The sequence below is a fragment of the Stylophora pistillata genome, chromosome 3 (assembly GCF_964205215.1).
Source record: "Stylophora pistillata chromosome 3, jaStyPist1.2, whole genome shotgun sequence".
NCBI lineage: Eukaryota > Metazoa > Cnidaria > Anthozoa > Scleractinia > Pocilloporidae > Stylophora > Stylophora pistillata.
The window spans coordinates 8231660-8258908 of NC_142521.1; the positions used below are offsets into that span (position 1 = coordinate 8231660).

The 27249-nt window shown below is 39.4% G+C and overlaps 2 protein-coding genes across 4 annotated transcripts; one reads left to right on the forward strand and one right to left on the reverse strand.

The window, feature by feature from the left end:
* Nucleotides 1-1878: 1878 nt before the first annotated feature.
* LOC148734384 (uncharacterized) lies at nt 1879-26752 on the forward strand. Of its 2 annotated transcripts, XM_088754235.1 has the most exons (13): nt 1879-2155; nt 2254-2395; nt 12023-12083; nt 12192-12330; nt 13232-13319; nt 13631-13718; nt 14417-14514; nt 20162-20258; nt 20561-20663; nt 23010-23056; nt 23580-23693; nt 25263-25380; nt 26409-26752. In XM_088754235.1, exons 2-13 carry the CDS (start codon nt 2302-2304, stop codon nt 26505-26507), a joined length of 1146 nt encoding a protein of 381 aa, XP_088610361.1. In that variant the 5' UTR covers nt 1879-2155; nt 2254-2301; the 3' UTR covers nt 26508-26752. The 2 variants fall into 2 exon arrangements, with proteins under 2 accessions (XP_088610361.1, XP_088610360.1); XM_088754234.1 differs by having other exon boundaries at nt 2098-2395.
* Nucleotides 6294-9821, reverse strand: LOC111330098 (uncharacterized). Of its 2 annotated transcripts, XM_088754231.1 has the most exons (3): nt 9046-9821; nt 7433-8803; nt 6294-7348 (listed from the first exon to the last, which is right to left on the reverse strand). In XM_088754231.1, the coding sequence occupies exons 1-3, from the start codon at nt 9407-9409 to the stop codon at nt 6846-6848; spliced, it is 2238 nt and encodes a 745-aa protein (XP_088610357.1). In that variant the 5' UTR covers nt 9410-9821; the 3' UTR covers nt 6294-6845. The 2 variants fall into 2 exon arrangements, with proteins under 2 accessions (XP_088610357.1, XP_088610356.1); XM_088754230.1 differs by having other exon boundaries at nt 6294-8803.
* Nucleotides 26753-27249: the final 497 nt, after the last annotated feature.

The following is a 27249-nucleotide window of genomic DNA, read 5'->3' on the forward strand; positions in this document are numbered from 1 at the left end:
GCTATTCGAGATCTGTGGAGGCGCGTAATTGCCGTTCAGATCGAACCAAAATAGGTCAAATAGGAAAAAACGAAAACCACATTGGATATTAAATCCGAAACCCGTTAGTATTTTTCGCGAAAATCGAAAACCAAATGCTAAATAACGGAAAATCCGCAAGCCGCAATGAACATCAAGACCGAAAAACCTACATTTCACAAAAACCGCAAAACCGAAAATCCCGATGCCCCCTCTTACAGATAACAACAGCTTAATAAAGAATTGGGATATATCAACAAAGTTGAAATGGTAAATTGGCCACCGTAATGATTACAAAAGCTGACGTTTCGAGCGTTAGCCCTTCGTCGGAGCGAATAGAGGAATTGTGGGTTGTGTGTGCTTTTAAAGGCACAAAATGGAGCTACGTTATTGGTGGGAGCATAGCAACGAGAAAAACATGAATAAATTAGTGGAATGAAAAACGTTCGTTGATCCCTGTGGGATTTAGACTGCCGATTTGAAAGATGAGCTTTTCATTCCACTAATTTATTCATGTTTTTCTCGTTGCCATGCTCCCACCAATAACTTAGCTCCATTTTCTGCCTTTAAAGGCACACACAACCCACAATTCCTCTATTCGCTCCGACGAAGGGCTAACGCTCGAAACGTCAGCTTTTGTAATCATTACGGTGGCCAATTTACCATTTCAACTTTGTTGATATATCCAAATTATTTCGTAACTCCCACCGACGCAGCCCCAAACAGTTTCTTTCGAAACTATCAGCCTTTATCAATAAAGAATTGACTACCCAAGTATAAGGCAGGGGTCGCACTGTGGTCTTATTTTTCTTATGTCGCGTCATAAGTTGTCCTACAAATATGTCGCGACATTTACATCACGGGAGTCATGGAGGTCGCACTTGTGCGACATAATGATATTTGAAACCAGACTGTCAACTCTTAATATTTCACGCGCGAAAAAAGCACCAAATAAAACTTTGTAGACATGAAGCTGGTGCTAGTTTTACTAGCGACATTTCTTCATTCTCTGTTAAATTTGTTCAAATGTACAAAACCTTATTGATTTGTACGCATTGTACAACACTCGCCAACGGCAAATGTTGGCTCTTGCCACTTTAAACCGACGTCGACGGATGCGAAAAAATGGGAAAATATCTGCGAGCCAAAGGGTGAAAACAAGCCATTCCCATACTGAAAATAATCAGGTGAATAGTGCAAATTTGTAAATTGGTATGGGTTGAAATTCGCCATAGGGACCAGATAAAACGTGTGTCGAGAAAACCTGTGACTAAAATATTGAACCGATAGCGAGCTGTGCACACGTGTTGTCTTTGCAGAATTGCGAAAATCCAAATTTTTTCTAGTATTTCAGATTTGATCGCCGTTGCGACAGAAGGAAAACAAAAATTGTTATTTTAAGGCGATAAGACGAGATATGGCCTGCCTCGAGTCAGGACATCGGCTATCTATTTTGATCTTTAGGTCCTTCGGACATAGTTACGTCTGGTTGCGACAAAAGGTAGGGTCGCACTTGTCGCAAGCACGCGATGACATATTTTATGTCCAATGTAAACACCAAAAGCGTAAGTGCAACCCCTGCCTAAGACAGAATTTCTTATGTATGTACATATTTTTATGTCTTTTTCTTTTATATATTTTCTACACTCCGCATTTTCCACACTCTTCATTTCCACACTCCGCACATCGCGTTTTCCACCTAACCCACACGTTCTATTCTCTACTGGTGACAAAGTGGCATCCCGCTGGCAGAACACAGAAATGGAGCCGTATATTTCACACGGCTGTAAAAAATGTTACGCAACCTCATCAGATTTCCTCCTACTGGGGGTCCCGCTTGGTGTCCCGTTGACCTCAGACAGACGTCGAAAAAAGCAGACCTCGAAAATTCAGAACTTGAAAACACTGACCCCGAAAACGTAGTCTAGCTATCACTCGAAAAGCCTCAAGGCTCTTGGTGCTGCTTCTGTGTAAACAGTTTTCTTCGTGTTTTTCCCTGGTCATGACATGCGAGACATGCGACAACATTTCCGGTGTGCATTTACATTGAAAAATGGTCACAAATTGTCACAATATTATTCTGAAAGTGGTTGTAGGTGGTTGTAGGTGGTATTAGGTGGCTGTAGGTGTTTTTTAGGTCAGTCCTTGTTTCAGTATAACGTAATAATTTTCCATATATGAATCACTTACCAGAGGATTTTAGCGTTTTCTCATAGTGTCTGTGCTTCGCACTAGACACAAAAACTGGACGAAGTATAACAGCGGGGCAACGCGCAGTTGGTCATGGCTGTACATCTGTGGCTTCGAGCAGAGAAGAAACCGAACGAGCGGCGGACTCACCTTACTCCAGAGAAATGCAAGGAGCTGGTGAAGGCAGGTAAGTCTGATTTCTTTTTTCTAGTTTTTTTTTTTCTTGGAATAAATTAAGCGTTTTGCACATGTTTGAAATTAAAGGTTAACTTCGCAATTCGTAATAATGCAGGATTATACAAACATCTGACACAGCTAAACTGTACACATATATGTAATGAAGAAATAATTTTCAGTTTGACATAATTTTATGCTTTAGCACCTCCACAAGTTATCAAAACAGATGGGTATATGTGCTTGCTGCGCTTTTTGTACAGCGGAGTGGGTGTACACTCATCTTTGCGAGAAAAATGAAGTTTCTATAAGATAGGATCAGGCTTACTTTCGATTCTACAAGTAAAGCTTCCAGAAATTGCTTATCAGTAATAAAGTAACAACAAGTCTAAGTTTGAATGTTCAAGGAAATGAGATAGTGCTCATGGACAAGCTACCCTTAATTAGGTACGTCAATCGACTGTAATCTGAACTTCAGCGACCATATTAAGAGCAGATCCGTGCAAGAATCAAACAAAATCGCAAATCTTCGGCAAAGCTGAAAAATATCAAGTTCACTCGTCTTTTGCATATAGATAGCCTTTAGTAAGTATACGAATGCCATGCAGTTTTTTCCTTGAATTATCTTTTAATTCCTGAGAAAAATGATGGAAGCCATTTTCAACTTAGGCACAATTTGGCGATACCAAACGCTTGCAAACAGAGTGGAAATTAGTCGTGATTCACTTGACTCGCTTGTCAAAACTGCTTCGCTAAGAAAAGCCGTCATAGTTCCAATTTGTTGTATAACTTACCATGGTCTAAACACCATGATTTCATAAACATTAGATTTATCTGAGTATTCAAGAGAAGTAAAGAAGTTAGGGCCCTCCTGTGCTACGTAAAACGGCAGGCGAAGAATAACGATAATTTTGAGCGTGTGCCTTTGATTAGAATTTCGTAAGATTAAGAATGACAATACCCGAGTTAACGATCTTTCAAAATATGTAAAGTTTACTTTGGGGAAATGAATGTGGGATTTTTAAGAGTTTGTTGAAAATCGTCAACGAAATACCCTAGATCATGCCATGTTGTGTATGCGCGACCATTAACAAAAACAAAATCGTTTTTGTTTTAGAAATCATGGCAACTTAAAAAGCGTAAAGAACAATGCAAATATACTGACCCCAACTTTGATATGATATTCTCGAATTTTCAAAGTTCTTCGTTTTACCATTTGGTTAATTTCATTCGAGAGGTTTATTATAAACAGAGAAGCCCGCCGCTGCAGCGACGATCAAAACCGGCTTAGTTGTCAACGAATTCTTCGTAGCTCACTTTTCACTTTTGTACTCTTTTCTGTTAATACAAATTTTTCTGAAAATTCTGAAGGAAACCATAAAAGAGTGTTATAAATCTGCGAGCCAGCGAGCCATGCGAGCCAAGGGGCGAGACATGCGAGCCCTGCGAGTCATGCAAGCCATGCGAGCCACAGTCAAAATGTTAAGAATTTTTATTTGTTACATTTATATTCGCATGAGAACAAGAACAAGAGCAACGGAACAAGATAACTCTGATTCACTAAAGAGCGAAGCTGTTAAAATTACGCAATTTACTCAACATTCTTGACGCCAATACACGGAGTTGCCCTGGAAGTACTGTTCTCTTTTCTCTTGAATGATTTTCCACGTGGATATCAATGAATTACCGGAGTCGATGGATTCCCACTCAAGAACCCATTCGAGTAGCGGAAGAGGGTGGAGCCGTACGTATTCCTCAGAACCTTAATTGATTTTTGTTGCATTGTTTTTATCTTTTGCGGATCCTGAGCGATTTGAATAGATAAAATTCTCTCTTAATAACAAAAATATGAAACGAAGACAAAAATTCGTCCAACTCAGGACGGCCATTACTATGACGCAAGACTTGACACGACGTACAGATGTTCAGAGCATTTTTCATATTTGACGCACCAGCAATAGTTCTGGCAACCGAAGCGAGATTAGGTTTTTTTCTGGGAATATTTCAATTTTAAGCACTTTTGATTCTAAATTTAAAATTAATTTCCCAGGGAAAGAGAGAGTACCCTGGGAGGGAGGTTGTACCGTTTACACTCGTCCCCAGAATCATCTCCGCTTTCAAGATGGCGGGTGAACGGTTTATAAATGATCGACGACCTCCCAGACCTTGGACCAGTCCAAGAAAAAAAAAAATACTCGCAAAAATGGCTCGCGTGACTCGCATGCCTCACATGGCTCGCACCGTGGCTCGCAGATTTTGCAGACCCACCATAAAAGGGCTGACAAGAAAGCCAACTAGTTCAAGCATGTGTTCCCATGCAGTTTACCGTGGACCGTTTTGAGACTATATATGCAAATTACGTCTTGCTCTGAGCAAGGGTGGATGAGGTATTCTCAGTGGCCAAGATTTGGTCTTTTAGCCATATGTCTCTTTTCTTTTGTTTTTGACGATCGTTGTTCTGAAGTTTTCAATCAAATCAGTTCAAAACAGGAAAGACGTCTCGATGGTTTTCAATTGACAGAACTACCCTACGTATTTTGCATAGCGCGACATTTAACAATTGGTTCATGCTTTAGCGTGCACTATCGAGTTATGGAGCACGCGGGAAGTTTGGAGGGCACGAAAGAAGCCTAAGCGTTGCCCGAGGCTCTAGACCACTTTCATAAATGGCTGCCGGATTAATATTCTTTTGTTTAAATTTAAATTAGCCCTCCTGGCCTCGCTTGAGATAACGTATTCTTTTGAATTTTGTACTGGAGAATGAGGCCAGAAGGGCTAATTTAAATTTAAACAAAAGAATATTAATCTGGCAGCCATTTATGAAAGTGGTCTACAGCCGAGGGCAACTCTAGCCTCTTGAGTGCTCTCCAAACTTCCCACGTGCTCCATAACTCGATAGTGCACAGCTGAAAGCATGAACCAATTGTTTTAGATCATAGCCGGTGGAATTGTGCATCAGATCTGACAAGAAAAACGGACAGCAATATCGATTGAAGCGAATCGTCACGGCGCGGATGCCGAGTCTCCTTTTCCGTTGTTTTTCGCCTTTTCTGCCACATTTAAGAACTCTAGCCCAAGGGAAAAGGTCGAAAATTGAATTGTCTTCGTTTCGGGATTGGTAGGCCGAGTCTCTGTTTGTATCCATTGTTGTCGCGAAATATATTATTTTTCCCCGCGCTAACCATGGCCGCTCCCGCCAAAAAAAAAATTTTCTGGCGGAGCGATTTGCTGACTTAATCAGCATGCACTATCGGGATTTTGAGCACGCTTACGTATAATGAATTTGATTGCGCGACTCTGCTAGCTATGTTCTAATATAATATGACAAATTTGCGAACTTGGACTGGCGACTATAGTCCCAAAAGGGCAAAAACCTCAACCATTTCTCCAAGAGCAGGAATACGCACAGTATTGTCTTTCTTAAATTTAGAATTTTTATTTAGTTCTCGTGGGAAATAAACATGCACTACTGAGGTTTATCATATAAGGGGCACAATTACTGAATTGTGACTGGTCAAGACAGAGGGCATTTTTTCTTAATTTTTGTAATTGCCCAGGGCAAAATTACTTGAAAATGATTGGCTGAAAATCGCTTAGCAACGGCTGCCAAGGTAAAGAAATTTCTGTTTGTTTTGTAACAATGGCGTCCCGTTTTGCGCGAGATCAGTAAGAAAACATTTTGCCCCTTATATTATAAACAAGTAGTCACATGGTTCCTCGTAAAATTAAGGATTAATATCACTTGTGTTTTCGGAAGTTGCAGAAATTGCCCTCCTCGCTGCGCGACTCGGGCAATTTCAGCAACTTCCGAAATCACGCGTGATATTAAGGGGGGATTCTACCTAAAAAAAGTGCATTTTTTCAAATAATTGTAGGAATTTAAGTTTTGGTCACAACTATCTAAAACTATATATCACTGGAAAGCTTATGAACTATATTTTTCAAAAAAAGGTGTTATGTCACACCTGCAGCAAATGTAACCTGACACCGGTCATTTCAATTAACAACTTGTAGTGTCTCACCTATATGTACTTGAGTAAAGATTGTTAGAAACTGTTTCAATGAAATACCAATATTTTGCTGTTATTCTAAAGAATATTGAATACTTGTTGGGATGAGTGAAGGATTTCAAGAATTTTTTAAATTTGACATCACAGCACTGGTGTCAAGTTACACATCTAACACATGATCACTATTTGTTTAATCATTTCTTTAGAAAGACCTCTATGGCATTTTCCTTCACTCATCCCAAATAACTCAATTAGATCAGCAATCCCTAAAAATTTCAGGTCCATAGCTCTCATACTTCTTGAGTAATCTTTTCTCAAGTATTAAAAAATACGTTTTGAGAAAAAAAGGCCTAAAGTTACAAGATTTTAAAATTAAACACCTCCTGTATTCAAATTATGAAGTCAATGAGTAGCCATAAGTTCAAATATAATTAGGATAGGCAAGAGCAAGAGTTAGAATGCCCCAGCTTCATATGAAACATCTTCTTTTTCACGAAGAGCCGCTTCTCTTTGAGTACGGATAAGCTGCAATCCCTGCCGGCGCTTCTTCTCCTTGGCCGTTGCCTGCTTATCAGCTTTCCGAAGCCTTGAATTATCTCTTAGTCGAAATGCATCCTCAGTAAATGCACCTCCAGGAATTGAAAGCCTTTCCATCAATCTTTCTCTGCTTTCTGCACCTCTGTGGAAGTGGCAGACTGCAGACGCAGCAGCACACCGGACAACTTTCACTCCATGGTGTTTATGTTTGGGACACCGGACCCAAACCATTGCGTTGATGCTTTCATTTGGGTTCTGGGTTTTTCCTCGTACACATCTTTCTAAAAGTTTACTGTCACTTAATGACACAAATGTGGGTTTTAGAGTCTCCACGAAGACTTCGGGCAAACAGTCATCTCCTTTGTAGGTACTGGTTCCTGTTGCCTGGTCCTGTTGCCATTTGCACCATGATGAATCACCTGGTGGACAGAAGCGGTGTTGTTTAGCATTGTCAGTTGAATTTACACAGTGATGGAGAATGGCAATAATATTTTTTTTCATACCATAAACTGCAATGTCAACCTCCCGTTCAGAGGGATTTGCCTTGGTCAAGGTGTTTTGCCGGATTGCTAGGCCATAGTACCTTTGAAGCTGCTTGATCTTTCCTTCTGTAAGCCGGCCACGCCCTCCTATAGGTTTTCCATCAGCAAGTTTACCCTTACTGCATGCCTTCAAATTCATTAAATGTTTGCCCATCCTTTTCTGCACATGGCCTACACAATCCAGTTTAATAACTTCACAGTCATCATAGGCATGTTGAACAGTGTTAAAGGCCTTACTGTCCCCGTCTGACACCATCCATTTGTACCTCATGTTATGATGGTGTTGTTTAGCATTGTCAGTTGAATTTACACAGTGATGGAGAATGGCAATAATATTTTTTTTCATACCATAAACTGCAATGTCAACCTCCCGTTCAGAGGGATTTGCCTTGGTCAAGGTGTTTTGCCGGATTGCTAGGCCATAGTACCTTTGAAGCTGCTTGATCTTTCCTTCTGTAAGCCGGCCACGCCCTCCTATAGGTTTTCCATCAGCAAGTTTACCCTTACTGCATGCCTTCAAATTCATTAAATGTTTGCCCATCCTTTTCTGCACATGGCCTACACAATCCAGTTTAATAACTTCACAGTCATCATAGGCATGTTGAACAGTGTTAAAGGCCTTACTGTCCCCGTCTGACACCATCCATTTGTACCTCATGTTATGAAGTTCGATGGATCTATTCCAAAGAACAGAAGCTCCTTCTGCTTCCATAGCAGGTGAACTGCCTTCGAAGTTGATGTCACAATCTCCAGATGCAACATGCTCCCTCCTCCATTCTTCAAACTCTTCCACATTCCCTTCACATTGTGAGTTCTTTAGGGAGCACTTACGGCAAGATTTAGACATCACGTGATAGTCTAAAACTTCTCCTGTGTCAATTGAGATGACGAAAACAACACCTGTTAGTGATGTGAAACCTCTTTTGGCCCAAGTGCCATCAAAGCTAACAGCAGCATCAATTATTGTGGTGCTGTCTGAGATGCCATTTTCCTCCATGATTAGCTTTCGGAGCCTTTGGCCTGCACCTTTTAGTTCTTCTTTTGCTTCACTTTCCAGTGCTTCCAAAATTACATCAACTTGCTTGTAGTAAGCAGCTCTTGACAAACAAGGCATGTTCATTATCGCACAGAAAGAAGAGAGTCCCTCGTAGCCACTTCCAGTTTCTATTGAGTGGTAGACAGCTCTCCGGTTGACATCAAATGATTTGCCTTTCTTGGCAAGGTTGGGTGATGTCTGCCAAGGAGTACTTTCATCACAAGAATTGCAGTGAATGGAGAGATCTGACATCAGTCCATAACGGCTAGCGGTATTTTCTTCAATAGTAAGGTCTCCTATATTAAAAACATGACGGAAAAGGATGCTATTAGCTATAGTTACTGAACCAAACAGAACCACAATGTTGGAGCATTAGTTCACACCTCCATAAATGTGTACAAGTGTTGCAGTGAAGAAAGATCAGAAAAAATGATTAAACAATAATAAAACTCCTTTTCTGCAAATAATTCTAACTATCGTTTTTCTTTAGGTTCAAGGGGCTGAAAAGCATATTTATGATGTGTGATATTTTTCTCACCTTCTTCGCATTTGTGTAAAGTTGAGAGCACAGAAGAGAAGCTCTTTAGATCAACGAGCCTGTATCCTTTTTCTACCTCAGCTACCTCGAAAACTTTTTTGTTTTCATCAGAACTTGAAGAAGACTCATCTTCTGAGCTCTGGAATCTCATCTTCTTCCTTGAAGAACTAGGAAGCTGATCGCTTTCTTCGCCAAAATCTGACAGATCAGACTGATCGTGCGAAGTTCCTGGGGTCGGTTCGTTTGGTTCACTCTTCCTGTTGCAACCGCTTTTCTTCAGTAATTGCGCTTTTTTACGATCTCCTCCATGCCCCTTTCTTTTCCTAGTTTTCCTGTAAACGGTTCTTTTCTTCTTTCCAGTCATTCCAGCACAAAAGAGACAAAAGGAGTTCAATATTTCGCAATACACTGTGACAACTTTCACACAAAAATCTCTCACTCGTCTCCAGTGTTACTCTTTCAATTTCTTATTTTCCCATTCATGTAAGACAGCACAAGGATTCTAAGGGGCGTTTCGGGCTTGTTTGACATATTTTGAGCTCCAAACAGGCTGGTAAACAAGTAAGAAACAAAAAATGCTGTTTTGGTTGCCATGGAAACGAGATTTCTATTTAGATACCTCTTCTTTTCTAACGTAATTTCTCATTTATATTTTAAAATTTTTCGGTAAAAACGATCGTCAGTGTAAAGTCGAATAGTTGAACCTCGCATTTCTGAAGAAAACAAAAAAACAATATTTTGAGCTAATTTCAGGTAGAATCCCCCCTTAATCCGTAATTTTACTCGGCCCCATACGATTACCTATACTAATTTAATTACATAAAATTGAGGTGTTCGATTCTTCATAAGTAAGTAATAAGAAAGATAAATTCTTGGTAAAATAGTTTATTAGCGATGTAAAGAGAAATTTTCTACCCCAAAGTAACGCATTATAGAGAGAGAGCGCATACTTCCTTCCCCCCCCCCCCCCCCCTTCAACTCCATGAACAAATTCAACTGTCACGCATGCTCGTTCGGCCTCTATGCAAATCTCTTTAGAGATTCAAGCGAAACAAATTTGCATACAATCTATATAGTGGGCTCGATCAGTGTTTTGTCGCAAAGAACACCAACACGTCGTATCAAGCGCACAAGGAATACAAATTGCAAAGTTTAGACGTTTTGAGAAGCAGCCGTTTTGATCGAGCCGCGACATAAAGTGACGGTGCAGATGGCAAACTTAAAGAGACCGCAGATTGGAGAAAACGGCTAAACAGACTGAAACTCTGTAATCATATGGACAGCTAAGAATATAATATTTGAGTTAAGGTTATTATATTTACTTTCAATTCCTACATGCATCGGAGTCGTGTTAATTTTTATTCTATCAATTTATTATATGGCTGTGTCTCACAAGGACTGGGAACCACCGAATTCACGAATTTGATTGGCTGAAATCAATATTGAAAGCGGTCTAGATTTTCTCATCTAGACCGACATCTAGACCGGTCTAGAAAAAAAGGTAAAAAGAATATAAAAAATTGGCATATAGACCACTTTCATAAATGGCTGCCGGATTAATATTCTTTTGTTTAAATTTAAATTAGCCTTTCTGGCCTCGTTCTCCAGTACAAAATTCGAAAGAATACATTATCTCAAGCGAGGCCAGAAGGGCTAATTTAAATTTAAACAAAAGAATATTAATCCAGCAGCCATTTTTGAAAGTGGTCAATACGACACAGCCATATAATAAACATCTTATTAACCGAGCTAGGTCGGTCTGTATGGGAGAATCTTGACCTCGGTCGCTTGTACAGACCGAACGCAGTGAGGTCTGTACTGGCGACCTCGGTCAAGATTCCCCCATACAGACCTCTCGCTCGGTTAATAAGAACTAAGTCTTGATGGTCACATGTACACAACAGCATGGCGTGATTTTATGTCTTTCTTCACGATTTTCAAAAAACTGCAAAAAATTCTAAATTAATTTCCCCAAACTAAACTTTACATATTCTGAAAGATCATCAACTCTAGTATTGTCATTCGTAATCTTACGAAATTCTGAGCAAAGGCAAATGCTAAAAATTATCGTTGTTTTTCGCCTACCGTTTTACGCAACACAGGAGAGCCATGAGCTTTTGACTTCTCTTGAATACTGGAATTAATGTAATCTTTATGAAATCACGGTGTTTAGACAATGACAAGTTGTATAACAACTTGGAACTGTAATAGCTTTCTCTAGCGTAGTTTTTTTGATACGCGAGTCGAGTGAATCATGACCTATTTTAAAACCTGTTCGGTGTCGCCAAATCGATTCCGGGACTGAAAACGAAACATTTTCGTTTTTTCGGAGGCAAATAATTTTTTTAAGGAAAAAACTGCGCAGCAATTGTCTACTTTCTAAAGGCTACTTGTCTACAAAAGAACAGCGAATTTTAGTTTTTTAACTTTGCCATGCTATGTTTGATTTTTGCATGGATTCAGTTGCTCTTTCTTAACCGGCTCTCAAGAGTTGCGATAAGTATTAATACCCAGTATTTGTATTGAAGTCAGCTTTTCTAAATCTACCATGCATATTTATTGTCTGTTTGATAAAAAGAAAATTACATGTTAGCTCAAAGATATCAATTTTGTTTTCTTGTGGTAAGAACAACATCTCACGACGAGAAAGAAAGCGTGACCCTAGCTCATTGAAGCGTGACCTGTCATCCTGAGTTTAAGAATAGATCAATTACTAGATTATTGTAAAGCAGAAATATGATCCTTGTGATATGCAAAAATGTAGAAAGATGTAATCCGGACTAGAGTGTGTGCGAGTCTGTCTTTGTTGCGGACCCAAAAACCGGCCAAGTCTACAGTCTAACAAGCAGTCGGCATTTATCTACTGGCTACGAAACCTTCCCTGTTGTAATAGTATCAGTCCAGTGCAGACTTCCCATTTGGTGAATAAAATATATGTAGTATGCAACAGTACTTCACTTTTTTGTTTTTGGTCAAGGTTTTAAATTGACAGTGGAACACTCAGAGCAGTGTATCTTCAAGGACGAGGAATATGCAAGGTAAACAAATTGTAAAAATCACTTTGGTGAGAGAAGGATTGAAATATTTTTGGATGTATTGCTCCAATTTTTTTATTGGTATTAATTTTAAAAACGTCTGGTCTACAGTATTCCTAGTGTGGAGATGGCCCCTTCAGGTTCCTGGCCAAGTGCCCCTAAGGCGGCATTTATTGTTGGGTTAAAAGAACTCCCTGAGAGTGAGGACCCTGTCATTCATAGGCACATCTTTTACGCCCACGCCTATAAGGTGAGATCTTGTTGGTGATTCTATTTGAAAACTGAACCTAGACCCTAACTTCAGTATGTATATTCCATTTTCGTCATACTTGCTGTTGAACTCTATGCATTTCCTATGGTACAAATATGGAGAATTTGTTGAACTATCAAGAGCCGACTTTAGCTGGTCACTTTTAGGGGTTAAAATGTGATTAACTGAATAATTATTTAGTTCTTATTAACCGAGTGGGAGGTCTGTATGGGAGAATCTTGACTGAGGTCGCCAGTACAGACCAAACACAGTGAGGTCTGTACAAGCGACCGAGGTCAAGAATCTCCCATACAGACCGACCTAGCTCGGTTAATAAGATGTTTATTATATGGCTGTGTCTTATATGCCAATTTTTCATATTCTTTGTACCTTTTTGTTCTAGACAGGTCTAGATGCTGGTCTAGATGGGAAAATCTAGACCACTTTCAATATTGATTTCAGCCAATCAAATTCGTGAATTCGGTAGTTCCCAGTCCTTGTGAGACACAGTCATATAATAATACTTAATAATAATAACAATACTATTGATCGTTCATTCAACCTTTTTGCAGCATACACTACCGGAATTACAAGGCGGGTCATTAATTACAAATATTTCTATGTTACATCTAAATATAACTATTATAGATATCAATTGAATGTAAATATTGAATACCGTGTAAATATTAAATACTATGAGTATTAAGACGAATCGTAATTCGGTATTTTGAATGTGGTTCTGGTATTTGATGGTGCAAAAATTTGCGAATCACTTGTAGTGATTGTAATACCAAATCTATCTTAGACCATGAATGGGCTCCTTCACAGATCAGATCAGAAGTTTGGTAAGTTTTCCTGACATAAACAATATTATTAAATTTTTTTCCCTTAATTTTTACAGAACCAAACAGGGTGGGCAGAGCTACTACACAGATTTGTGAAAGGAGGGGGTAGCATTTATGACACTGAATTTATGACCGACGACAGTGGTAAGAGAATAAAACATGCAATCATATTAACTCTTTACACCCTAAACATCAGTATGCATCTTCTCCATACTGTTCTCTATACATTTCTTAAGGTACTGACAAGGAGAATTTGTTTAACAATTTCAAGCCTCTTAGTTAGTGATCATTTCCTTTATTCTCGTGACCATAACGTGCATTTCAAGGTGATATTGTAAGGAGAAATTATATGCTAGTCACTCTAAATTTTGTAGGAATTTGAACTGTAGTCTGCAATGCTTCATTTCCCAAACCAAAACCTTGTTGTGACTGTTTTTTTTTGTTTTTGTTTTTAGGTAAATGCGTGGTTCCTGTCTTCTCAACTATGGCTGGTCTATGTGGAATGGCTGTTGGTGTCATAGCATGGTGTCATCAGCAATTGAAGTAAGAGTTCTTTTTTCCTGGCAGACCATAACAATGAATCTGTAAACTTTTTTATTCAGTCAAATTTGTGATATTTTTTTTTGCTGTGTGTGCCAGCAATCTCATAGATACTACTGTTGCTCACTCATAATATTTACCAGGCCATGGAATCATCATATTAGCTAGGCCTTGCTTGAAGTCCTAAAGTTTGGTTTCAATAAATAACTAAGTAGCAAAAGATATTGGTGTTAACAACATAGTAAATTTCCTATCCTCGTTGTCCTAATAAATAATTGTACGAAGATTTGAATTGTCTTTTTGCTGTGAAAAACTTTTTTTCTAATAAGTTTGGTTAAAAACAAGTGTGCGTACTATACATGGGCGCGTATTATACACGGGTAAATACGGTATAAAAAAATAATTATATATAGTAGCACAACATGTAGTATGAAGAAAGTCGCTTAAATAGAGTAAAAATGACTGGAAGTGATAAGGCGGCAATGGAATAAAGGTAAGGAGACAACACATAATGTTTCTCACTTTTATTATCCTTTGGGATAAGTATGTTTTGGTATGCTTGGGCTGCTTGTGCAAACATCATTTATACTCTACAAATTCCTCAGAGTGTGATAAGTCATTAAGAACATTCTCAGTATGAAGTTTAAAATCTGTGAGTTAGTTAATCCTGAAGGAATGTTTTTTTTTTTTTCAATTCCTAGTCCTGAGGTAGCTCTACCATCTGTTTCTGCATATGACAATGAAGACCAAATGTTGGCATTTGTGAAATCCCAGTTAAATGAAATTGCCAAAAAGAAAGGTATTGTTGATCTTGCTATACATGGGCAACTTGAGGCAGGAGATGTGGGGGCTTGGGTCTGAGCTTTACTTGCATTGGGACAGGTGATTTCTCTTGAGCAGAAAATAAACTGGGCAGAATAAACCAAATGCTAGCAGGATATGGGTGGGGATATTTTATGCTCCATCTAGAGGATGGTGGTTAACTTTCACACAGCCTCTTTTTGCCCAGGTAACTAAATAAGTTGGGGAGGGGCTCTCAGAAACTGGTCTTGCAGGGTAACCCAAGAAAAATTTGCATTGCATCCAATTTGTCAGTGAATATTAATCACTTAAATAGTGTCATTATTGTAGTGTTTGAATGGAAAATAGAGACTATAGAGGCGCCAACTCAACTAATTTAATGGCGGGAAGTAACGAAGGTACAAAAGTAAACACTGCACGTACGAGGAGTCACGTGCTTAGCATTACGTCATAACATTCCTCCCTCAGGAAAAAAAAGTCAACGAACACTAAATAATAAAATGTCACAGTTCCTTTAGACAGTCCACAGTTTACTAAGGAACTTGTTCGATAAGGCGCTTAGGCGGTCTTCTGTCACGAACTGGGTAGCGTCTCTCTGGACAGACAGTCTGGTCACGTCGATCAGACTTCTTGCACAAAAGGGATGCTTCTTGATTTGCAAGATCCCTTAGTTGTTCTGGAGCTGGTTTCGGCTCCGTGACGCTTGGTTGACTCTGGTTGGGTGTTGGTTCACCATGTGAAGGAAAGTGTCCTACTGTAGTGACTGGCATTTTTAGTTGGCGAGTATGCTGCAAAAAGACTAAGGCACATTTACTTCAAAGTCCTCGCGTTGTTCCTGCCTATGGGGTTGAACCTTTGTTCCTGAAGAGGTCTTTTAACCGATCGATGTATCGTTTCCAAAATAACTCCTCCACCTGTTCACGATAAGTCACAGGTCCTAACTTTGTAACTAAATAATAATAATAATAATAGTACGGTATTTATATAGCGCTATTTCTATCACTATCCAATAGCGCTGTACAGTAATTTTATAAATCGGACCGATAAGATTAAAAAAAACCATAAAAATCTCTAAAACATGAGTAAAAGAAACTAGCTAATAAGGTAGTCTGTAATAATGAGAGTAAAAACTTGAAACTTATATTGAAATTAACTAATTTCCTAGCCAATTAACTAGCTCACCAACTAATCAACTAATTTACTAGCTAACTATCTAGCGGCCTAACTAACTACTTATATAATTAAATAGCTCAGTAAGGAGTAGTCTAATTATAAAATTTATTAAAAAGGTATGTCTTTATACAGGTCTTAAAATGTGATAGCGAGCCGCTCACTCTTATGTTGTTTGGAAGAGAGTTCCATAGAGTCGGTGCTACAAAAGAGAAACACCTATGACCATAACTTGCTAGCTTAACAGATGGTACTTTAAGTAAATTTTTAGAGGAGGACCTCAGATTTCTGGTCGTTACATAAGGCTTCAACAGTTCAGTGATGTAACTAGGGGCCTGGCCGTTGAGCGCTTTGTAGGTCAGAAGTAGTATCTTGTAATCTATGCGCTGGCTAACTGGGAGCCAGTGCATAGACCTTGACCCAAGGATCTTGGCTCTTCCTGTAGTCTTGTACCAAGACTGGATCTCCTAAACTAAGCTGTCTCTCGGGAGCAGTAGGTTGTAACTTGGAGGGTTTAGATACCTTCTTTCGGAGATCTGAACGTAAAAGATCTAGGCGTTTCCGTAGTCTTCGATTCATCAGCAATTCAGCGGGCGTACATCTTGTTGCCGCGTGCGGTGTAGTGCGATAGCTTAATAAGAATAAACAAATCTTCCGTGACATGGTACCAGGCTCACTTTTGGCTGCTTTCATTGCTTGCTTAAATGTTCTCACTGCTCTCTCCGCTTTGCGATTAGATGCTGGATGGTATGGCGCACTGAGGATCTGTTTCACGTGGTTGTGTCTTATGAAATCTTTAAACTCTTGTGCAACAAATTGAGGGCCATTATCCGAAATAATCTCTTTCGGTAAACCATGAATAGCAAAGAGTGAACGCAATGCGTCCGCTGTTGCTTGAGCTGTTGTACTTGACATAGGTATCACTTCTAGCCATTTTGACTTCGCGTCTACAACAACCAGAAAGAATCCACCAAGAAATGGACCACAATAATCAACATGAACTCGCTGCCAAGGTCGGTGTGGCCACATCCAGGGATTGTCGGAGGTTAGTGGTGCTTTACTGTGAGTAATTTGACAGGTCTCACAATCTCCAACTAACTGCTCAATATCTGAGTCTAACGCAGGCCACCAAACATGAAGTCTAGCTAAGGCTTTCATTCTCACAATTCCGGGGTGACTCAGATGTAACTCTGCTAACGCAGTCTCCTGATGCTTCGCTGGAATCACAACTCTCGTTCCTCTCAAAAGACATCCGTCCTCCATCGTAAACTCATTTCGTTTAGCAAAGTAGCTTTTCAAATTGTCTGGAACTTCAGACATGTCCGGCCATCCACAAAGTGTAAAATGAATGACTCTCGATAGCACAGGATCTCGGGCTGCATCTTCCCGAAGTCGTTTAGCATTGATTGGCACTCTAGCATCTTGAATCCTGTTGACGTCTTCGGATTCCTCGTCAAGGTGTAAGCCAACGTCTGTTCCTTTACACGGAAGTCTGGATAATGCGTCTGCATTCGTATCCTGCTTAGATCTATGGTACCTGATGTCAAACTGGTAAGCTGAAAGCTGAATTGCCGATCTATGAATACGTGATGCTGCTACAACTGGTATCGCCTTCTTGGAACCAAAAAATAAGGTTAGGGGTTGATGATCTGTAAGAAGAGTAAATCTGCAGCCATACAGAAATTGCTGAAATTTGCGAATACCGAAATTGATGGCTAGGGCTTCCTTCTCAATTACGGAATAATTTCGTTCAGATTTGGTTAACGATCGTGAAGCGTAAGCAATAGGACGCTCAGTTCCATAAGCAGTGATGTGTGAAATTACCGCTCCCAGGCCTACTGGTGAAGCGTCTACGGCTAACTGAACTCCAAGCTTGGGATTGTAAGGAACTAACACGTTTGACGAAGCTAGAGTATCTTTAAGAGCTTGAAATGACACTTGACACTCCTTACTCCAACACTAGTGCGTGTCCTTCGATAGTAACTGGTTCAAAGGACTGATCAATGTTGACATGTTTGGAATAAATTTGCGATAGTAGTTCACCAAACCCAAAATGATTGTAACTCCGTTCTGTTTTCAGGTTCAAAAACTTCTTGAACTGCTTGAACTTCGGCTTGAGAAAGATGTATACCTTCACAGTCCAACACGAAAGCAAAATATTCCAGTTTAGGTTGCATAATAGCACACTTAAAAACTTTGAACTTTGCTCCATATTCTTCAAATTTCTTTAGAGTATGATGCAAGTTCTTGATATGCTGCTCATCACTTTGACCAGTGACGATTAAATCATCCAATATTCCACCAGTTTGAGTCAGGCCATCTAACATTTTGTCAATGATCTGCTGGAATATTGCAGGCGCAGCTGCCACTCCAAATGGTAGTCTAGTGTACCGATATAAACCTAAGTGGGTATTGATGGTAACATAGGGCTGGAACTTCTCATCCAGGACCACTTGCTAATAGGCATGGCTGAGGTCTAGCTTAATAAATAATTCACCTCCATTCAACTTCGTGAATAATTCCTCTGGGGTAGGCATAGGGTACTTCGAGACATCTAAGTAAGGGTTAATGGTGAGTTAGAAATCACCACAAATTCTCACTGTTCCATCTGGTTTAAGAACAGAAACAATAGGTGTAGCCCAATCCGAACTTTCAACCTTTTTTAACAACCCTTCATTCACCAGGCGCTTCAGCTCATCCATTCTTCTTTCTCCCTGAGTGCATAAGGCACTGGACGAGACTTCAAATACTGAGGTGTAGCATTCTCTTTCACTTTGAGCTCCGCTGTGAATCCAGTAATGGTACCTAATTTACCATAAAACAACTTGGGGTACTGTTGAACTATATCTTCTAACTTGGTTAGCTTGTCGAACAGCATTCATGCGGTGCCAGTTCAACTTAGTCTTGGACAACCAATCCCTTCCCATGAGAGGAACACCTTTCCCTTTAGTGAGTATAATGGGTAGGTCAAGTTCTTGAGAACCGTACTTAACATAAACAGCGGTTTCTCCAGACACTGGTATCAAATGCCCTGAATAGCTCCTTAATGTCACATTAGACTTTTGTAAGGGAACTGAGCCCAAATCTTTCTGCCATATTTCCTCAGGGATCACAGTCACTGCAGCTCCTGTGTCCAATTCTAATTTACAAGGAACATTATTGATCATAAGTGGTATCAATATTTCATATGATTTCCTTTTTGAGGAATTTCTTACAACAAACATCGGCCATTCACAGCGATATTCGTCACCGGAGTTTTCGTAATGTGAAGAGTTAGAAGCCTCACTTTCAGAACCACTTCCAGTGCCTAACAACTTAATTCTTGAATCTTTTTTCTTTTTCTTGCCCTACTTAATTTTTGGCGGCTTGGGTTTACCTTTAGCTGGGGACTTCACCTGGCAGACTTCTCCTGCAGACATTGAGGACTAATGTGGCTCTTTTCTTCGCAAAAACCAACATTCCAAATTCCAATTCCATCTAGAAACAGTGGACAAGAAGAGCCACCCAGTGGAATGTTTATTCCTAAATTATTATTAACTATTATTATTATTTATTATCTTTCGTTTGCATGTGTGACACTCAGAATCTTTGTGAAAACAATTTTCAGGTAAATGATTTCGCCTACCGTAACGAAAACACGGGTCATGTACTTCCACCTTCTGTACGGGTTTAGGCTTACTAGAAATCTCGGATATCTCCTTGTCCGTCAACTCCATGCCAACAGCGATATCTACTGCTTTCTTAGTGTTAAATCTGCTACTCCTAATAATTTTCTTAGAATCGTTTGTGAGGTAAAGCCACACACCAGTCTATCCCTCAATGTTTCATTGCGTTATCCCCCACTCGCAGTTTCCGCTAATTTTTGCAACTTCGCTAAAAATTCACGAATTGACTGACCTTCCACTTGATTGTACTTGTGAAATTTTTACCTTTCCGCGATGATAATCGGTTTCAACGTCAAATGTCGGCCCTTGGACTTCATCATCGGTTGTATTATCTCCCCCGGGCATGTTACTTTAATCCTGTACTCGCCGCCAAAATTTTGTGGTGTTTGCCCACTCAACTAGTTTAATGGCGGAAAGTAACGAAGGTACAGAAGCAAGCACTGCACGCACGAGGAGAGTCACGTGCTTAGCATTACGTCATAATTAATATGTGAAACATGAAAGGTTTATCATGTTTCTGATTAAAGAGTAAATAAATGCAGAAAATCAACAAAATGGAGATTGTTGCATTGGTTATTTCTTAAAAATTAAGTGCAGATCAGCAGAAATAACAGGAAGATGATTTCCATTTCATTGTAGCATTCTTGAGAATAAGTTTGATGGAAGGTTAAAAAATTGTTTAGATGATATCGTGTTTTGTACTCAGCCCTTTGTTATCGATATTATGACATTTAGGGAAGAATAAATCAAAAGCTTACCTAAGTACGTCAGCTTTTGTATCATTTATGACTAACGTAATGGAATATTCAGGTGTTCCAGAGGTGTTTCCACGGGTCTTTGTGATTGGTGCTCGGGGACGTTGTGGCAGAGGTGCAGTGGAGATGGCTCACAAAATGGGTGTTCCAAAGTAGGCTTTGAATTAATCATAAGTTAAAAAAAAAAACTACTTAAGCTCTCCAAGATAAAATTGAAATTATTAATAAATTTAAAAAATTGGCTACTATAGCTCTTTATAAACACTGGCCAATTTGGGGCTTACTTATGTATATCCAAATGCTTATAGTTGATGAATTTGTGAATTAAGTGGGTTCCCTCCTTTCCCTAGAAAAGGTGACTGGGCTGCATGGTCTTTTTAAATTTCTCCCACATTTTGCCTTTGAAGGTCACTTTCGGAATTTCCACAGTTTTTTTTCAAATTTGCCTTTTAAGGTCAAACATAACAGAGTGGAACACTGCAGAGACTAAAGGAAAAGGACCCTTTGCAGAGATTTTGGAGTGTGATATCTTTGTTAACTGCATTCTTCTCAAGGAGGTACAAAACTGCTTACACAGATACCAGTTGGTCAAAATTCCATCATTAATCAAAAACGTTGAACTTTGAAAGATACAAGCTGGCAGTTCTCAGGAATTGCCAGTGCAAAAGTCTAGACTTGAAAAAAGTGTGTGAAAAGCTGACTACAAACAATAAATGACACATGAAATCCGTAAGGTCAACACTTTGAAGTTTAGGTCACAGGTATAAGGCACTTCCACTGAATAACTGCTGTATTGAAATTCTTCAAAAACATCTCTTTTAAGTGATTTCAAACCCTGGAGGATTTTTTTATTTTACAAGCATATGACATTGTTCTGTATATTGTTACAGTTAGGCTTAGCCACAAGTTGCTCGGCAACTTTTCGGCGACTTTTTAGAATTTTGGCAACTTTTAGAATTTTCGGCAGCTTTAGGCTTTTTGAGGTTCTTTGAAGCCACTTTCTTCACGTTTTGAGCCACATTGTTCAGTTTTCGATAGACATTTATTCAATTTATTCTAAAATACTATAATTAGGGGCCCCCCCATGGGTTGATTTTTGTGATGCCTTATCGCGAGGTCAGCGGTATCACGTTGCACGTTTTTCAAGATGGCGGCCAATAGACCAATTTCGATATATTTCAACGTGAGAGACTGGTAGCGAAACTTGAACACCCAAGCGAGGCTCCGGGAACAAAATTCATTCGAACCCAGCTTTGGTTGTTCACATCTTCGAGCAGAAACTGCTTACTTAGGTTACTATCGTTTTTCTAGTGTAAATTCGTAGTTTCTTCGAGTTGAAAGTAAATCGAAGTAATCATCGTTGTCATGGCCACGTCGGAAAGAAAAGGTGAGATCAATAATGTACAATACTTTCAGGGTCAAAAGTTGCTGTGGTTGCGAACCTTCCTTTAAGGAAGAGGAATACAAACATCCTCGGAAGGAAAGTGTAAAAGAAAGGCCGAGTTGGTTGAGCTTGCGTTTAATGCTCATTTAATAAAGCTCTCGAAAGTGACCGAAGGGGAAAGTGAAAATGAAAATCATATCATGGCCGAATTACTTGCCACAGACGAGGGTGTTTTGCCAGACCCTGCATCCATATTGAAATCGAACTCGAGTAGGAACCTCTCGATATTTCCAGAAGTCACCTTCCCAGATATATGCAACTATCTCCTGGGGAAGGCCAACGAGTACTCTGAAGAAGCCTATTTCATTAGCTGTCAAGTCTGTTTGACATGCCGTAGAACATTTACCTTTCGGAAGCGTAGTATCAGAACCGTTCGAGTTACTTTTTGGTGATGCTTGTTCCTGGCTGCAAAAGTACGAGTGATCATGGTTTACTGAAATCGCATCAGCACTAAAATCCACGCAAGTCTCATTGGAGTCCTCATCGAGCTTTCTTGGACAAACTTTCTTGGCTTGCGGTTGTTCATCACACTGTGCCTTCCTATCGGCAAGACGTTTCGAACGTGAACTCGCAGTATTAGTAGATTTCGTTGGATCAAAGATAGTCGGATAGCAGTCTGAACGTACACTTTTTCCACCAGAAATTGAAATCTCGATGTCGCTTTCCTTAAAATGCAAGGAACAGATTCGTGGATCGCCCAGCGCCTTGAATTTTTTATCTGCTCGCTTACAGAAAACTTCCCACTTCTTATGCTCATTGGGCCTTGTAGGAAAGCAAAAATAACTGAGATCCGGTCTTTTCTTACTCCCATTGCGGCAAAGCGCAACAGCACAATACTTTACCATGCTACACGCGAAGATGAACAGCAATGGACCAAAAAAAAAAACCGAGAATATTCCCTGTTTATCAATCGCATATGGCTATCCTTGCAGTGTTTGCAGTGGTGTGTTTGTTTTTATTATTCGCGCCGTATTCCCCGGAGCCTCGCTTCGGTGTTGGAGTTTTGTCACCAGTCTGTCACGTTGAAATATATCGAAATTGGTCTATTACAGTGACTATTTGTTGATCAAGTGAAATGGAAAGAAACTGTGATATTATCATTGGATTCTGACAAATAAAGTTTTGATAAGAAACAACGTGCGAATTTTTAATCTTTAACACCCAAAAAAGGTACGAAATGCAGAAAAATTTTGGCAACTTTTTGAAAAAAATAGCAATTTTTTGGCAACTTTTAGACACTTTTATCGGCAACTTTTTTGGGAATCATCGGCAAATTGTGGCTAGGCCTAGTTACAGTACATTACATGCTCAAGTTAAATTTTCCATATTCTAATGAACATGCCAAGTAAAAGTTTAATTACCAAATGCAAATTGTTATTAAACATTTCTGTTTATGAGAATTGTAACAATTACTTGAAATTTAATTTGTTAATCATGTATTTCATTGGAATTTAAATAGGAAATTCCTCCATTCTTGACTAAGGAGATGCTGGACACGGATGAAAGGTATCAAAATTTTCCCTGAAAATGTATTCCTTTATTAAATTTTATTATTTCCTCATTTATATCATTGATATCACATCATTATGAGGGTCCCTTTAATTTTTGTGTGGGATGCCAGTGGCGGACCTGGAGCTAAGGGGGGGGGGGGGCTATTTTTTTGGGGGTGTGTGTACACCTACCGGCTTTTCTTCCTTCTGCGTTCAGTTTTTAACCAAAATAACTGGGAGGTGCCAGGCTCCCCAGGCCCCTCCCATGGATCCGCCACGAGAACAATATTAATGTTAGTCTACTAGGATCGTCACAAGTCTTTCTGCGGGCGGAGAAACGCGCTACTCGCAAGCTACCACGCAAGTGATGCGGAGGTTCTGAGCACCCGTTCCCTGATTTCACCCTTTTGAAATATCATTTTGTATCTGAATTATAAACAAGAGCTCAACAGTAAATAAGGATAAAAAAAGCTGAACAAATTCAAAAATGTGATCGGGAATGAAATTTAAGAATTCTGAGACATCTTCAACTATTCCAGATCACTGAGTATTGTGGTAGATGTCAGCTGTGACCCAAACAGTCCTAACAACCCGCTACCTTTCTACGATGCGTGCACATCATTTAAGCAGCCGTCTGTTAGAGTCAGTCTCCCGTAAGTACATTAAGATTGCACGAAAAAGAGTTGATGTAGTTTGTCTTTTAGGGAGTGCATTTGAAATGTTGTTCACCTTCTGTAACAGTAGTGTAAGGACATTTAACCTCTTTGAAATCATTATTTTCATTGGACTCGTGCTAATATAGTAAACAACCATATTGTGACTCGAGGCTTGAAGCCACGGTCGATTTCATTATCCTCTATTTAATATAAAGAACAGTGATGGACTTAATTTCAAGAGAGAGAAAGGAACCATATTTTAAAAAAAAGCAGACTTTCATCTTTCTGTTTCTTTCTTGAAATAATGAAGAGTGACCCTTACAACCGTACGATACAATCATCCTTTTGAGTCCAGGTGTGCTATTTGACAAGCTTCTCCTCAAAAAAAAAAAAGAAGAAAAATGGAGACTTCAGGGAGTCTTATTGATGACGTGTATTTGATAATGCCCGCCAAAGCTTTTAAGCCTAGTTTTAGTTGCAACATTCACTTGACGTGTTGGGTATCCCTCGCATAGCGCTTTTCAGTGCTTTTCCAAAAGCAAAAACCGTAGCATTCACAGCCGCCACTCAGTACAAAGGTAAATATTACGAAGAAATCCGGAACCGGATTCAAATGGATTACCCGGATGATCCAGGATTACTTTCGGAATTGCACCAGGTTACTATACTACGTTCTGTGATTGGTTTATAGATCTTGCGCCACAATGACAACCAATCAGAGGAAAAACTAAAAACCAATCGCGACTTTGGTCACTCGCATTTCCCGCGCTTTAGGCAGGCTAAGATCTCTTTGTTCTGATTTGCTAATGTGTTTATCTCCATCTCTATTATGTGGCGCCGATATCACTCAAAGCAAATACCTATAAGTGGCATCATTTATAAAGCGCGCCAAAACGCGAGTGACTTAAGTCATGATTGGCTGAAGTGTTACACATGATTGGCGGAGAAGATGGCTTAAGTTTTCTCGACCAATCACAGAACGAAGCATAGAAAAAATTAAGTCATCCAAGACTGGATTGATTTTTCTTTACTCTGCCCCGTGATAAGTCGAAAAAAAACTTGCGCTTCACTCTCAACCGATCGCTTTCACAGCCATTACCAGTCGCTACTCGATCACTCGTGCCCCTGCCGCTTCGAGCGATGATTAAGTCTGCTTGTCTCTACTGTTAATTCTTATCGGCTCCTCGTGATAGCAACCTTGCTTCTTATAAGGTCCTGTGCTAACTTTGACTTTGATTTTACCACACTTACATGTAATTGAGACGAGCTATAATAATCGTTTTTATGCTTGATTTTGGGGCAAAAGTTGTTGGGAAGAATTTTGTTGACCAAGTGTTAAGTGAGTGAAACACCCACCTGCAGACTCACAAAGGTTATCTTGATCCACCACAGCAAAGAACTTATAAGGTTGGACGTTAAATTAAACATAGGGTTTTTATTATATTTTCAGCGAAGCATAATTTGCAGTTCCCTTGAAACCCACAGACTCTATTTAGCAGAATAGATTTTAATTTTTTCTGTTACATGTGTCTGCCTTAACTTAGCGAGTACGTAATTGCATTACAGGAAGTCGTCTAAACCCTTAGATGTTGTTGCCATTGACCATTTACCATCTCTTCTACCGAGAGAGAGCAGCACAAGATTTGCAAATGATTCGACGCCGCATTTGCTCAAGTTAGATCAGGTAAAACGGGTCGATATGCGTCCGTTCTATTATTGGGACCATCATCAAGTCATTCCAATGGTTTCCTCTTTTTTTTTTATTTATCGAATCTGTTTTTTTATTTATTAGAGTTATAATTGATATCAATTATAACTCTGATAAATAATCATAACATTTCCATAACAATCATAATCCTCATTTCCAAGACAGTCGATCTCTTTTTTTTTTAAATTGCTACTAACGTAGTGCAAAGAGGACCGCACTCCTTCAGGTGAATTCGTATGACTTTCACCGTAGAGACACAAGATGTTTTCCAATTTTATAGGAAAGGTATGCTCCAAAAGCCGTGTAATTTAGATCTCCTCCATTAAAAAGTACATCGAAAAATTTACCTCTCACCACGTTTGAGTTTTCAAAGAGCAACCTAACCTTTTTCAAAATGTGCAAAACATTCGATTTCGTAAGCCGCCATTTAGAAAACAACTTTGTAAGGAGGCTCGAAAACGTATCAGTTAAGTTCTTGAATTAAACTCAAGTAAACAATAGTTTCACTCCTACTTTTTAGTGGTGGAGCTGAAAATTTCCACTTGTTCAAAGGTTGGATAAAGCTGTCCAACCGATACATCGCTACCCCGTGGATAATTGTCAATGAAATGTACTGCACTATCCACCCAATAGAGATTTATCTAAAGGGAGAGCATGATCCACCTTTTGAACAACAGGGGTATTGGGGATAGGGGGTTTGCCGAGTAAATGTGTGTGTGTTTTTTTGTTAACCTTATAATGTCTAAGAGTGATTAACTTCTAATTTCTCTTTACTGTACCAGCCTTGAATAAAAAATTGAGGTCGGTAGGATAAAGGAAATGATCAACAATTTAACAACCTCCTGATTTTCAAACAGATTCTCCTTGTCAGCACTTTAGGAATTGTAAAGAGAACAGTTGGGAGAATATGAATGCTGACGTTAGGGTGCGTGGAAAGGGTTAACCCGGTTTATTCTTGTGATGCCAGAAAAGAACTAAATCATCAGTTGTTTCTCTATTAATAGGTTGATAGCTACTGTGTGTGGGTGAATGCTAAAAACATGTTTGACCTGAAAGCAGCTGAAGCAGAGGATTCCCTCTCACGATCTGGAAACAAAGGCTGAAGTTGATTCCAATAGATTTGAATGGAAATCGGCTGTAGTTTAGTCGTAGCTTAGTGAGATGAATGAGCATGATTTGTTTACTTGTAAACGGAACAATGATTAAGAATGAAACATAGCAAAAATTTTGTTGAACTTCTTGTAAAAGGAATAGAAGAAAGTGATCGTTATCGAAAAAACAAATAGAAACCGAAACTGATTTATCCAAAAGTAAGTGTTGACACAATTAAAGTAAGGTACAATGAGAACATCAGTTTGTAGAATCTTTGCTGACTCTCAACTAACCAGTTTCAAAACTAAAACCAGTCGCAATGTAAGGCCCTTTCTATTAGACTAGAAAGACCAGGGAGAATTTTCCAGGAAGAAAAAATATGTTCTCAATCATGGAGGAACAGGACGAGCGTGCCCTTTCTAAAGTGAATTAATTCTCCATAAACCTAGTCGTCACAACTTGCAATAACATTTTAAACTTGCAGCAAAATAGTTGCTGCTGGGGGAAAAATGTGAGGCTAAACGTGTGGGAGTTCGCAGGTGATACTGTTGGTTACCCGTCTTTTCCCGCTCTTTACACAGTTGGCTGTTTTTATTTTGCATTTCATTGGCTCCCTTTGATACTTCTTACCCTCTGATTGGCTGTTTGCCACTGATTGACGTATGCCACTCGGATGAGACCAAAGGCTAAAACAGCTTCTCATGGCTGCTAACTCTATGATCGTGAGGTTTTCCGTTTCTTCAGAGACTTGCA

Bases quoted from the DNA above. Each gene is read 5' to 3' on its own strand.
- LOC148734384 (XM_088754235.1), top strand. From the start codon at position 2,302: ATGGCTGTACATCTGTGGCTTCGAGCAGAGAAGAAACCGAACGAGCGG. The intron at 20,664-23,009 runs GTACAAAACTGC...GAATTTAAATAG, and splicing joins ACTGCATTCTTCTCAAGGAG to GAAATTCCTCCATTCTTGAC. The intron at 23,694-25,262 runs GTAAGTACATTA...ATTGCATTACAG, and splicing joins TCTGTTAGAGTCAGTCTCCC to GAAGTCGTCTAAACCCTTAG.
- LOC111330098 (XM_088754230.1), bottom strand. From the start codon at position 9,409: ATGACTGGAAAGAAGAAAAGAACCGTTTACAGGAAAACTAGGAAAAGA. The intron at 8,804-9,045 runs GTGAGAAAAATA...TTTTTAATATAG, and splicing joins TTTACACAAATGCGAAGAAG to GAGACCTTACTATTGAAGAA.